This window comes from Pieris rapae, chromosome 20, assembly GCF_905147795.1.
Source record: "Pieris rapae chromosome 20, ilPieRapa1.1, whole genome shotgun sequence".
In the NCBI taxonomy this organism is placed as follows: Eukaryota; Metazoa; Arthropoda; class Insecta; order Lepidoptera; family Pieridae; genus Pieris; species Pieris rapae.
The window spans coordinates 3,763,652-3,779,419 of NC_059528.1; the positions used below are offsets into that span (position 1 = coordinate 3,763,652).

Consider the following 15,768-nt stretch of genomic DNA (forward strand, 5'->3'; position numbering starts at 1 on the left):
GGAATTTTAATTCTATGGAAAATGTGCCTTCATCACTTGTAAACTGTATGGTCTAAGCACGGTCTGACCCCATTCTATCATTTGCTATACGGAATTTCATGTATAAATAATAATAAATATCAACCATTGTGACTCGTAGGATGGAGACGCTGGCACGATGCCAGGCCAATCGCCGTATGGATATACATATTTGTATTGTTGTGTTATTGCCTAATATGGGTTTTGTAAATCACAATAAGCAATACTTTTAATTAAAAATAAAAGTGATTCGTGAAACCGAGTTTCATGGCAGTTCTCACTCTTGAGTTTGGAGCTGGTTGTAAATTTAAACAATTACATAATATAACACATATACAAAAAATGAATTTTTATTTGATTTTACTGGAAACTTGTAATCTCGCGTCTGTTTCTGTCTAATTGTGCGTACGCTGAGTTGATAAGGGACTAGGTGATAGAAGATGCTTTAGATATTAGAACACGAAAAAAAAAAGAAATCAAATAGCTTTCATAGTGTGTTAACAAGATTGAAGATATTTACCAGTCCTCTGCTGTACTCTCTGATTAGTGTTTCATATAAAAATATGTTTTATAAAAACCTGATGATAACTAACACAAATATTCCCGCGAACACACGGCAGACGTTTTTGTCTATTTATATATTAAGTTAGGTTTCTGATTTTAGATTATATTTATTCTCGTACAAAATACATTGCAATCCATGTATTGTTATATTATAAACTAAATAACTTCGTGACCATCCCATCAAGTTTACTTAGCCCATAGCTATTTACCATAGTGGAATTGTTATGTAAATGTAAAATAATGTTTTCTTAGTAAAGGCCTGCGTAATAAATAAAATCCATCCAAATGGGTCCAGCCGTTTTCGAGGCATTTGCTTAGAAAAATACTTTACGATTCATTTATATATTTTAATATATATTAAACAATAATTTACTTCACTAATTTTATTGAGGAAAGTTCAACAATTACACAAAAAATATACCAGTACTTGTTTCATTGGATAACTATTTATTAAACTTTTACGTGTTAAGTTATTTTAGTTGCTCCATTCTTTAGCTATTAAACTCATCTATTATACATAATTTAATGGGGATTCTCTACATTAAGTTATTTATAACGGGGATCAGGAAGTAAGGGAGTGCTCAGCTGGTTTGTATGAAACTCAATATCTACGAGTCTTCATTTATCAAGTAGTTGGATAGGAATCTCAGCTGTGTCACAATTAATAATCATACAGTCTTTTTATATAAATTGATTATAATTATCAATGTAATAATTCTGTTTTTTTGGTATTTTTATTTTTACATATCACTCGGTAAAAATTAAATTTATGAACCCGAAGCACTGTTTTGCTGGAAATCGAACCTATGAATTCCAGGTTTCTTTAACATCGAAGTGGTTGTTACGTAGTATATATAATTTATTAATGAAGAAAAAAGTACTTTGGTTTGAAATATAATGTAGTCTACATTATATTTCAAACAATAAATCAAATCGTAATCATCTTAATACATATATATAAATTACGTATGTTACATACGGTTAACATACGGACAAACAACGTGTCACGTTGTTTGTCCGCTATGGATTCCTAAACTGCCAAACTGATATCGATCAAATTTGCACATCGTGTGGCTTACATCTCAATCTATATTTGTTTATTATGTAATGCGATTCTAATAGATGGCGCTGTGTTAAAAGTACCAACGTTTCACATAACCTATCTACCTTTCACATAAGTTATCCTACCGTTATGTAATAGAACAAAAACCTTAGTCACAGCAACGCTCGGCCGAGTCTGCAAGTTATATTATAATTCATTATTTCTTGAGAAATAACGTCACAAAAACGGCATACATTATAAAAATCAATGATCAAACTACCAACGTTTAAAAACAAATTCAAGGGACCATTCGTTCAGACTTTTCATCACATTTTGTAAAATTTTAATGTGTAATGCATTATACGAATTAGGCACTTAGCGTTTGTTGCTAGCCCCCGCCATTAATTATTTATTTATCAAAGCTTGCCAAAGCTCGGAACACTGAGACATTGATACATGAAAAGTAAAATACAATATTGTATTTTATTTTGAATTTGGAACACCTATTAGTCTGTATATAGAGTTTTTAAGGGCCTCATAATTCGAATTATAAACATTCTTCGGTATTAACATGTTTTCTCTATAAAAAACTCGAAACTCGTCGAATTTGGAATCAGCAACGTCGTTTTAAAGTGACATTGATTATATAAACTGTAGCTAGTTAGAAGCCTGGAAAGTTCAATATTGAGTCCAGTATAATTTTATTACTGCTCCAACTTTAGAGTACCTACTCGGAACTTTTAATGGCACTTGATTTTTTCTATTCGCTTACCTCTTTAGAATGTTTTATGTCGTTCGAGTTTCTAGGAAATTTCATCAGGCAAATAAATTACTTAAAAGCAAACAAACGAAGTTCCTTTTCGCAATTATATTTTGCTTTTCAATTTTCATAACTAAAATTTTAGATGTGCAGATTTCGTACTATTGCTGGTATTCTTATTATAGAGTAGGTAATTGACGCAACATTTATATAGATATGATATGATATGATAGATATGATACATTATAATTGAGTTCGATGCATATGGTGCATAAGCATTTCAGTGGCTAGAGCGAGCTTTCATCTGTTTTTTTTATAGTACATCAAACGGGCAGGAGGCTAACCTGATGTTAAGTGATACCGCCGCCCATGGACACTCTCAATGCCAGAGGGCTCGCGTGCGGCCGACCTTTTAAGAATTGGCTGTTTTCTTGAAGAAAATATTTAATCTAAGGTCGTAAGTTTGAACCCCGGCTGTTTTAGTACGCTAACTGGCGTACGATGAAGGAATTGCGATGAAGCAGACATTGGTTAAACCTAAAGAGGTGAGTGTCAGGTACAAAAAACTACAGACAGAGTCTATCTGTACCGCTCATACAGCGATACCGAGGTGTTCTCAACTGAAGTAAAAATAAGGTTCAGAGTCGACAGTAAGTCTAGACTATGATTATCGTACGATATGTAATATAATATGTTTGACGTTTAGAAGTCAGACTTCCTCTAAGTTTTGTTTATGAATCGCTGAGTAATCGTAGCGGAATCCGCATCATTTAAAATGATTATATCGAATGTGGTTGGAAATATCTCTCTCTTGCTGGCTTCGAATCAAAAGAACTAGCACGGCCCGATAAACTAAATTTGTTCATAAATCTATATGAATGTTATAAATGTATGTAACAGCAGTAATAAAATATACACGAAGTGATTAATTAAACGTGGCTTTATAATTAGTAATCTAACAATTTGTGGTGATTTGGAGCTCAATAAAGCTGCGACGAGAATTAAATTAATATATGTAATAATTTTGTATTCCATCCTTATTCTATATAGTTGGTCGGCTTCAGTGTGCGATTCACATTTCAGGTCTATCGTAGCGTCCAACCAATTGACTCTGTGTCTTTCGCATTTAACACGTTCGTGCGGTGAAGAAAAACATCCTGAGGAAACCGGCATGTCTCAAACGACGACATGTATCAGAGGAAATCAAAATGACGAAAGAATCGATACAATCTATTAAAAAAAGTTAGTTTTGTTAATTTATTTTATTTTCTACTAGTACTGCAATGTCAGGTGACAAAAGCAAAGAAATTCCTTCTTAGAAGCGAAATACAGGCAAATATAGGAACTGTGATGACCATTTAAGACCACTCCTCTTTACCACCGCGTCGGTGAATTTACCGCTATGTGGTGGGTGGAGCCTGCAGCCATGATTAGAACTCTTGAACGTGAAACCTGTGCGCGCGATAAACGATTTCTCCCTTTGTAACTTGCAATTAATTTATTCCTGTCTAAACGCTTTCTTTTCTCTTTCTGTGTTCTCAACTCTTTTCATTTATTAACTTTGTTTCTTCGGTGTTAACTTTAATATACGTGCGACCTGAAGAAGTTTCCTCGGTTTCCCTACTGATTAGCCTAGAAACTATTATTATATATTGCCCGCCTCACGCGCACCTATAGGACTATATAAAAGTGCAAGAGTTATTAAAACTTGAAATTTTCTTTTTATTTTGTGTCGTAAACTGTAGTTATGAGGGAAATGAATGACCAGGTCATGTTCATAATCTGAAAAAAAAATCAAATATCAATTAAAAAGTACAATAAATTATATAACACATAATATGCTCTCCAGAAAAACGCCTCAAATACTACCGAACCTATTCAGATGAAATTTGGAGAGTTCCTAAAACAAACACTATTTAAATTTAAAAAAATATCTTGAATTTGATTTTTGAACCGCAAAACTTTTAAACAAACATTTGGCAAACTTACTCGTAAGTAACCAACATAGTATTCCACAGAAAACGTTCTATCCTAATAATCAAACGAATTAAATTATTTCTTCAGAAAATCTAAAAGGTAATAATTATATTATATAGTTCTAGCCTTTTTGCTCTATTATTCAACATTTTATCTAAAAAATACAGTCTAATATTAACATATTGAATATTTAATATTCTCCATTATACTAGTTAAACTTTTCCTAACATTTCGCAGTTTTTGACAAAAACAAACATTTCAGTTTTAAACTAATTTCAAAATGAAATTTCTGAAACCGAATTATATAGAATTGTAAAATTCCAGCCGTTGCAAAGTGGAGCTGTAACTCATGTTTCTAAATCAAATCAAAATATCATTTATACTCATAAAGGCACACTTATGAACGTCAGTAAAAAAAAATACTTCTAAATTTACTACTAGTACTACTAGTACCAGTATCAAGGTCATATCGGACGAGAATTACAAAAACCAAATGTTTCACCTCTATCAGCAAGGCCAGTGTAATAGGAGCATGTAAACACTATTGTGGGTACAACACGCAAACACGTAGTATCAAAGAGAATCAAGGTACAATAATTAATACTAAATGGGTTGGTTGAAAATGTCATGGGTTTGATTTTAAAAGAAAAAAAAACAATGTGGCACTCGAGGACTGCCGCGGTAAAGCTATTGCATAGCATTTTATATTAATTTATGCTATTATAATTATTTATAGATTTTTTATTTAAGCAGTTTTTATTCTTTGATTTTAATTCAAGTTTTTTCATTGACGTTAAATCAATCTACCACTTTACCCGATGTGAGACATAGTATGCGTTTTGTCCCACTCTAACGTGTATTGGCCGAACTAACATTACGTCATCATGAGTTACGTTTTTATTTTCGTTATGGAATTTCTTGATTCGGTCGCCGCGCTCAAGTCCGCGATAAAATATATGCAATAGCTTTAAACATATTAGAATAGTGTTTAACATCACACAACAAAATAGGGATTTTACTAATAAAAATCGGTATTCGTGGGTTATACTACTGTGCACTAATTTTACTATTATGCGCGTACGATGAAAGCGTAGACAACAAAACAAATGAAAAATGATACTAAACGTAAATGCCTCATTATACACACACAATACATATCGTGGTCGAAGCCTTATATGTATACCGCTTTACAAAGTAAACATCGTAACTGTATGCTCATAAATTATTACCCGTATAAATGTCTTCAATGATATCTTTATATAACTCGTAGAGGTCACGTATGCTACACGTTGAGATCTGAGAAACGGTAACAAAATATTAGCATCTTTCATATTTTCCTTACAATGTTTTAAACTGCTGATTTACTTTTTCGTCTGCCTGTATTATTCATGAGTTATTGAGTTGGTTTACCATGAATAGAAACACACGTCTTCAGATTAACAATTAGAAATGTATTAATTAATTAAAGGTTGTCTATTAATATATAGGGTGTCGCTAATAGATCTCCGTGAGAAACCATGCATTTTTTGAAGTGAAACTTCTTTACGCACGCTTGACTTGGGGAGAAAGCTGACGAACGCGTGATGTAAGCGTTACGAAAAGTGTGATCGGGCAAGGCGAACGGAAGTTGAATGGGTGATATAAGCAAGAGACAGTAGTGTGCGCGCACATTTTCTTTCTCTCTTCCTTTCTTCCGTATATCTAACGCACTTCTGTTTTTTTTATAAGCCCAATTTATCGGTTTTACAATCAACCACAGTAATTACTGATGTACAAAATGTACAAAAATAAAATATCTATGCAAAAATATTTATTTACCAATGAAAACATGAAATAAATTTAAACATTTGTAGAAAATTAATATATGTATATGTACATACATGTATATATTTATATACATAAGATGATTGAATAATGGAGATGGAGCTTTTTTAAATTGTGTGTAACAAAAGTATCTATATATATAAGGTGTACATTATATACCAATTAAACAACATTGAAACACTGATACGATATTGTAGTTAAAAATTTATCTAAAAAGGCTAAAGTAATATGGCGTTAAAAGGAAGATACAAACAATAATTTAAGAATTCCGAAAAACCTTTCACAGTTATAATCATGACATAGGATTACTTTTTCAAAAGAACAAAGGGTAAGGGTACTAATGTTAAATAATGACGACGGCCCATGGATACCTGCTGTACCCTGATTAAGATAATCATGTTAAGATAACTGTGGGAAATTATTTTTAATAAAATTATTTGATTACAGTTATTTTTGCTTTACACCTTTTTATTACTTAAGTAAATGATAAAAGAGGAACAAACAGAACAGAGGCCGACCACAGAAAAGGTGGGACGATGATGTTAGACAAGTGGCAGGAGTCACATGGAACAAAGTGTCTCAAGAAAGAAAGGAATGGAAAAGGTTGGTCGGCCTTTGCCGACTGGCACACAGATCTAGGAAAGATAACCAAAATCAAATATTACACTAAATTTAAGCATAATCTATAAAGCTTTAGAATTTAATGTTAGCTTAAAAAATCCGTACCTAATTGATCTGAAGAAAGGCTATTATTATTATATAAATGATAAAAGTCATGACAGGAAAATTATATACATATATATATAAATTTTGTTTTTATCGGAGCAATTCGGTTAAAACTTCTTTTATTCTAAAGTACCAATCATGACGTTTATTTTTAAAGACAAAGTGGAATTTGGTGCTCTAGAATTAAAACCATACCAGAAATTATAACTAATTAAACAAATCATAAGCTCTCGGAGGAGAGTCAAGGACATTGAATTTCAGTTTCTTAAAACTCATAAAGATATAAATTTTATATAAACAATAGTTTATAAAATAATCACGAATAATTGACTGATATTCATTATTAAGTAAAGGTTTCTTTAAATTATTTAAATATATGTGCTGCATAACATTGCAAATTTTCAGTAGTTAATTACATTGATTGCTCATTAATTTGGACACATAGATTTTAAACGTCATGATTAAACTTCATCGGATTAAATACATTAAATAGTACTTAAACATTTTATGTAAATAATTTTAATTACTGGTATATAATGGCGTGGTTGTATGAATTTTACAATATATGGTTATCGGTGTTTGACCTGCACGAACATAGCTAGGTAATAAGCAATGACTAAAGTCTGTTAAAATTGTTTATAATTATTAATAACTATAGAGTATGCATTTATAGTATGCTATTTATAGGAAAGGCCTACTTCAGTACACGCTAACTGAAATTTATGGCAAAAGCTACAGATCAATATAAATTGTGTAAATTCAGTTCAGTAATGGCGAAAAGTGGATAAACTGGCGTTTAACTATGCAAAGCAGTGCGACCCGCGACCCGCTCGGCGTGCCATACCAAATTTAATATGGCTTACGAGGTAAACAAACCAGTTCGTATTAAACAGCTTCGCTGGTATAAGTTAATTTATATTTATTTATTTTGTAAGCATAAAAATACAATTCTTAGTGTGGCACAAACAGAACATTCCACGAATCCCTCATACATTGATTATAACAATGCAGGATTTGGGAACCCTTTTAGTAAAAAATATTTGTGTCAGGGTTGGATATCTGTTACAATTTTTAATTTAACACAGAAAGATTTATCTACATATAATTAATCTCTTTACACCCGTGTAACTACAAAAAAAAGAAACAAACAAATAATATAAAGAAGTAATTCCATAATGAAATTAAAATTAAATAGGCTGCTTAACATCTACCCTCTCACCGCCTACAACCTAAAAACCCGAATAAAAGACTGGCTTATGATCACGCCTTATGCAGTATTAGAACTGCTTTTGAGACCCATAATTTAAATAGCTACACGATACTCATTCACTCACCTACTCACTCACTCATTCACTCTCTCACACACTTACTCATGCACACAATCAGGTGTGATGATAACGGTTTAACAAGTAAAAATAAAAAGGAAATGAACTGGTTATATTATTTTAAGTAATCAACTTTGTTATGGAAGAGCTGGGAACCCTAACACAGGTATATTTACTTAAAAGGGTTCCCAAATCTTACACTATGAAAAGAAAGATGTACCAACTTAAATGAATAAAGACTTATTATTATTATAATTATTAATGAACACACAAATCACAATCTTAATATGTGTTTTTGCACGTACCCATATGTATGTGTAAGAGCGTAGTTTTATACTTATAGCCGGCATTTGAATGAAATTTTCAATGCGATATTAACGTTGATATTTTGACCATGATGACTTTCAGTACTAAAACTTACAAGATGGATTTCTAGGTACGTAATAGAGATATACTAACTCATACATTTGTATGAGTATATAGAAGTTATTTTTGCTTCATTAACATCTAGGTCTTGAAACCTAATTTCAATTGATATAATTTCAAAAATAGTATAACGAATTACCTTAACATTATAAATATTAGATCTTTCCTGTACTTGTTCGGTAATTCATACCACGGTGTATCATATATGGCGGTAGAAACTTCTGAAGCCTGAAAATATAGATTAAAATTAATCTTTATTTTTATTAGTTATTTATAAAGCACTCCTGCCTTAACAGGTGATCCTAAATTGACACGAGTGAGCAAATAGTTATATAATTCAAGAAACCAAAATTATGACAATTAAACAACTGTATGTATATAGCACCTGTATCTTGATAAAAAAAATTTTAAATAACTCTATCCATAGTTGCTTGTCGTTTAAAAAAATCAAATACACAACGACACGCAATACTCGTCGAGCGAGTTTGCTTATCTTGCCGAAGCCGCGTACAAATTATTTGAAGAAATATATTAGGTATGAGGGTGTGCAATTATTTAATCAATTACCATCTCAAATTCGCAATATTGGAGTGTTTGACAAATTCAAAAAGGCAGTAAAGATGCATGTTAGAATGAACATAGCTGACTAAAATTGTTACGGCTAATGGCGACGTGTATCTCGCTCGTATATAATATGTACATATTAATATTAAGTTTCTCATGTAAATAAAATATTTCTGTTTTGTAATGAGAAATAAAGTTCTTCAAACATTATAATTTACAGACGAAAAAAGTTCGTTAACCTATGTATTTCGTTAAGTAAATTAATACATGGAATCATATGTGCCCTTTGCAGAAGGTTAGTCCTAGCTGGGCACATGAAGTAACGGCGTAGGATGTCGCTTTCTGACGTACCCATCAGGCCTTGTAACAATTTTATTAATTAGATAACAAGCGTGATTCTCGGCGTACTCTTAGCTCGTAGCCTACAGAACCAAGAATAAATAATGAGGATACATGAGTGGATAAAACGTGTACACACCGTACATCCTAAACATGTGCCTCAAAAGTTTATTTTGTGTTTGTATTATATAACTCTTTGATTCTTATCTTTTATTTATGGTCAATTATTATTAATGATAAAATTAACTAGTAATTTGTTTGCCTTGATAATCTGTAATAAAATGTGCCATAAATCGTAAGAAATAAAATGAATTTAGCACACGATACTAACAAAACTTTAGAGTGCGCTAACGGAGACGCTGAAATGGTACATAAAGGTGAGTTCAAATTAAAAAAAAAACAAATCACTTATATATAAGGCAAAATGAATCGACTTCAGTGGATCATATCAGTCATAAAGACACAAAATCTTACATTAAAAATTACTCATGTTGTTATAACAAACCATTTTTCTATACTAGTTACAAATAGTATACGTAACTCGTTTACATTGTCTTTTTTTTTCATCTACTTCCATCCGGGATGTATATTTAAACTACGAATTTTAATTACACTTATTCCTATTGGGCTCACGAATGCGTGTTTGCATATAATAAAACGTTACTATAGATCGTAATATATCATTAACATGAACATTTCTTACCGTATTAATTAAATATTCACCACCTCTGCAGCAGTAAAACACGTTGACGATAACAAGAATGGAAATACATAGTGTTTTTAAATCCTCCAAACTACCATCCGTCTGAAATGTTATATATTTTAAAATTATTGTTATGTGTTTAATGTATTTTATAAGGAAATATTTACCTTTCTTCATGAATATTGATCAAACGGATATAAGAAAAAAATAAATTGTAAGGTATATTTATTCAGAAGTTTATTAGTTATATGATTTCACTTACGATTTATTTTCTGCAAACATCAATATTTTTTAGTACACATAATGACACCTAAGATATATCTTATATCTATATATATATCTCGCATTTATGCAAAAAAAATATTTTTTACGTTTTGTTCCACGAAACGGAAACAACAATTGTTTGTCGAAAATTGAATCCAAACCTCGACGTTATGTGAGTTTTTCATTCAATTCCGACATTGTAATGTTAATAAAATATATGCGCGATGCGTGTTTAAATAGTACTCTTAGTCAGCATCTAACTATCATCCCTGAAGTCGTAGGTTTGAACCCCGGCTGCACCTATCGGTTCTGTATGAATGCTTTAATAACTCGCTTGTACTTTAGAGGAATGTATCGTAATAATCGGCATGTCATATACGCAATATATTTCCTAAAGTGATTAAAAGTTTAAAATATAAAGCTAAAGTATCAAAGCTTTGTTGTCACCTATTCTATATTGTCTGATTTCGATATTGAAACTTCAATGTTCTCCGTGACAAAGGTGCTACGGCGTAGCACAAGCTATTGCGTAGTGGCTGAATATATTTTTGGACAATCTAGCCGTTTCCAATAAATATAATATTAGTCGTCCGGTAAGATTATACAATGGTTAGGTCAAATTTCAAGGCTTTATCCTTTTTAAAGAACACCTAGATAATTATAATACTAATTATGTAGTATTTCTAATTACTATGGCGGATCTTGAATGAAAAAACATGGAAGCATTCGATAATAGATTCGGATGATGATTATGTCCAATTATTATCGATTACTATGTTTAAATATATTGTACTTACGCATGCTGATATAACACAAAAACAAATTGTAGATGATAGGAAAATATAATTTATTGCGAATAGACAACCAAATGTTCCGTTCAAATCCCAAAGCAATCTGGTAAGAGAAAATTAAACGTAAATATTCTAAACTATAGTCACATAAGCAGTCTTAATTCATTTTTGTTTTATAAATTAAACGTCTTTCAACTATAAACATATATTGTTAATAATATCAATAAGTTTAATACCTATACAGAATTAATACTTTAGATTCTCGACGAAAACAATATGATTTATTGCTACTAACTAACTAATGATATCATCTCAAATAAAATTAATTGCAGCTCCATTATAGAAAAGTTGCCTCCCCTTCTTCCTGCTTACCAGACTCGTAATCATGATTTGTTTCATGTTCCTCACATCAGCACTAACTATGCAACAAACTCAGTATTGTATCGCGCTGCCCGGACATACAATGACTACTATTTAAGCCTTGACTTGTTTAGACTATCGCGGAATGTGATTAAAAAGTGTATTAAAAATATCCATAGCGCAAAATCACCTACATCATGAGTACACACCACATACATATACACTTACATACCCTCACTTTTACACCATCACACAACATAGCCAAACTAGGTACCACTTAGTTTTGTAAATCTTTGAATATTTATGTATTCTATCTTTGGCCATATGTTCATTGTATTTGTTTGTATAATTTATGTTAGCTGTAGGATTACGAAATTAATGAATAAATAAATGTATGATATAAAGTTGTGCTTCAGAATATTCCGTCTTGATTTGTGGAAACATTTCTCTATGCTATCAAATACAAATGAAAAAGGTGATTTTATTACTTACATCGATATCTTGTCATAACTAAAAACACACAAAGCTACCAGCAGTAGGAGTAATGTTACGATAACTAATATTTATTTATTTGGAATTTTGTTAGTAGGCATCGGCTTAAGAGTACTTACTCCAATAACTTAGTATGTCGTTGTATTGTCTCTTTGAATCTCTTCTCTTTATTTACATCATCCGACAAAAAAATGACTTCCTTAAATTCCTCTTGTATTAGAATGAACAAGACTCTTAAATGGTCCATAGATATTGTTATGAAGTATTGACTACACTGCAACTCGTAGGCTACTATCATGGCTGTTGAAAATGTATGTATAAGAACCATAAACAAGATTTAAAAATAAAAATAAAGAAAGAAAACCTTTATTACACATAATAAAAAATGGATGTATAGTTAAAGAGAACTGGTGTGCTACCAGTACCTAGTAGGATTCGCTGCCGTGGGCAGGTAGTCTTTTCCATTTGGCAAATTAATTATTTTTTACTTGACCTAATAATCTCTACGTATTATACTTAAAATTGTATAATTAAACTACCTTTGCACAAGAAAATTATTTTCGGCATCAGCATAGGACAGATTTAAATTAAAATAGACAGACAGACATAGATATGTAACACACAGGCATTTTCTTTAGATTAATTTGAACTCTCTTGACCACACAAGAATCTTAGTATGTACTTAGATGCGATTCAAGTAAATTGTAAACAATGATCAGTGCGCTAATAAACTTTAGTAGTCATCATACTGTAATAGTAACTTATGGAAAAATTAAGAAGCGTTCAATACGTGTTGTCTTTGCAAATAGCAAATAATTTCTTGTAACTAAGAGTATTGACGTATGCAAATATTTGATGAAACTATCTTAAAGTTCGTGGTAAACACTTTACGTAAACAAACATACCCAATCGGTACTCAACAATAACCAGCAAAATATAACTGAGAAAGTTATCTTCATAGTTAAATGGGGTGGCTAATCCTAATGCAACGGTATTAGACACGTTCCTATGAAGAATAAACTTGTTTACCAAGACCATAAGCAGTGGGTTCAGTAAATATATACTGCAAACAATGGATATTGATAAACAGGAAACTGGAACAACCAAATGATAATGCGTTAGATGATTGAGTTTTGTAATAAACAATAAATAATTGACCTATGCACATAGCACTCGAAGATCCTGTATTCGATTTTGGATGAAATGAAAATTGTTTGATGGTTGACACAGAAAGGAGATATCTATAATTGAACTTCTGGCGGTCAATCATTTAATGAATATTTCTTTTTTTTGACGTTCATAAGTGTACCTATATGAATAAATGATTTTTGTTTTTTTTAGTATATTTCACACCTAATTCAATTGAGCGATGTTAAACTAGAAGTTAATCTTCTTCTCTCTTTTTTAGTGCTTCTCCATTACTGGAACACTTATGAACGTCAAAAAAAAATTCAATGAATGATTCAAATTTTACATTTACTTCCAGTTCTCAAATAAAGGGCGTATTATACTATATACTATACTCAGATTTAAATTATGAATGGTTAGACTATTGTGCTCATTAACTGTGAATGTAGATAAGAAAATACATATCTACATTGATTTTACACGTTTGATTGTAATTGGGGAAATAAAATGAAATTTCATGTCACGTAATGGACTACATTGTGAAGAAAGGATGGTGTACTGTTCCACCAACCAAAACACAGACAACAGACAGACAGGTCGAGAATTATCTAAATTCTCGACCTGTCTAACCATTGACCGGCCGGTTAAGAGGGCCCAAGTGGCTAAGGTAGAGAAGTTGTGTAATTCTATATTGTCTGTTATAAATTCGTATGCGCGTTTTGCATATGATGTAACCGCAGCGAGTAGTAGGTACAGATTGTAGGTGTAGGTACATTCTTAACCAATCACAACCAAATGTAACGCAAAAATTTTTTCGCTTTCAATTTTTCGTATCATTAAAAAAAAGAGATTATAAATACTTCGAATGTAACGATCGGTTTGTTTAACCATTTTCCGCTTTATACTAGTTAGTTTTGGTGACAAATCTTCATCGCGCCGCCATTCTTTTTCCATTTTGAATACAAACTCTTTTATTTTATCCTTTTTTATAAATAGTTGAATGAACATCAATAGCGCTGAAACAGAAGACAGTTGGGGTTACAAAGGTCGAACAGTATTAAGCCATTTATAACTTAATTTACTGTATTCCGGATCGAAGGACCGCAATAAATGGCAATATTATATTTCATATAAAAATAATGAGACTGTCTGCAAAATCAAAAAACAATTTTTCCACCAAACAATTCCAATTTGTACCTACTACAGACTCGTATTGAGCACTGTTAGAATCGTCATGAAAATGTTCCTTAAACTAGATGTTTCATTTAGAGTACTGGTCAAATAATAATCGTATTTATATTATTATGTATTTAAACACACATAAACTGATGCGCGCGTATTTTGAGATTTGGATAAAATACCCAATATATTTTTAAAACAGTTCAATGATGGTGCACTGATTACACTTTCCGGAAACCTATTCCAGTCGACCACTACCGGTTTGGGAGAAAGTTCTTTAGGGATTTTGGGTTATGTTGAGTGATCTAAAATTATTCAATCTTTTATTATAAAGTATGGCTACGTTATAACAAATGAAATATATTTATTATATTATTATTTGACCTAAAAATTGTACAATTAAAAAATTGTAGCATTAGATACATACATGCAACAAAGAACTGCTAAGTAATGCAGTTTATTTTAATAGTGAATTACCTCTTCAGAGACAGCCTTATGTATAAAAGCTATTTGACTAACTATATGGCGAACTTTAAAAATGTAATAAAACTAAAAACTAAGATGTAAAAAAAGAATATTTGCAAGCAATATTATAAGAATGTGCAGAACATTATTTGCACAACTTATAATGTTTGTTAATACATGTATACATACCTTCCAAATTATTGTTGCAATATGAGAAATCAATTGGTATCTCCAACAGTTTGGTTCCATTCGAGAATTCCTTAACAACATACATCCAATGACACAGCATTGATGTAATGTGACAAAAGAAATAAAAAACATAAAAATATTTAATCGTATACTGGATTTTATCCTTTTGATTAAATATATCCAGACCAGTCAGCCCGATATAAACCATAATCGTTGAATATGATTTAAAAAACTCTGGATTGTCGTCAAAATTCATGTTTTATAGCGATCATATATTCATTAGTATCTGCGCGTAAGTGAACTTTACCAATTTTTTTTAATAGAACAGGGGGCAAACGGGCAGGAGGCTCACCTGATGTTATGTGATACCGCCGCCCATGGACACTCTCAATGCCAGAGGGCTCGCGAGTGCGTTGCCGGCCTTTTAAGAATTGGTATGCTCTTTTCTTGAAAGACCCTAAGTCGAATTACTATTAAAATGAGAATAGGTACGACCTAAAACACGTCCAATTAAAACGATGCTCGTGTTTTGAATACAGTTAAAGTAAATGTTGGGTTTAAATAAAAAAACATAGAGGCATAAAAAGCGCTAACGAATAAATATTTGTTTTAGAGGACGCGTAGCTCCACCA

General features: G+C 31.5%; 1 protein-coding gene across 1 annotated transcript; it reads right to left on the reverse strand.

The window, feature by feature from the left end:
* Positions 1-4,106: 4,106 nt before the first annotated feature.
* LOC110998729 (odorant receptor 85b-like) lies at positions 4,107-15,392 on the reverse strand. Its single transcript, XM_045632539.1, has 9 exons — positions 15,323-15,392; positions 14,164-14,319; positions 13,081-13,269; positions 12,295-12,475; positions 11,330-11,426; positions 10,269-10,370; positions 8,802-8,890; positions 5,591-5,657; positions 4,107-4,166 (listed from the first exon to the last, which is right to left on the reverse strand). Exons 1-9 carry the CDS (start codon positions 15,390-15,392, stop codon positions 4,107-4,109), a joined length of 1,011 nt encoding a protein of 336 aa, XP_045488495.1.
* Positions 15,393-15,768: the final 376 nt, after the last annotated feature.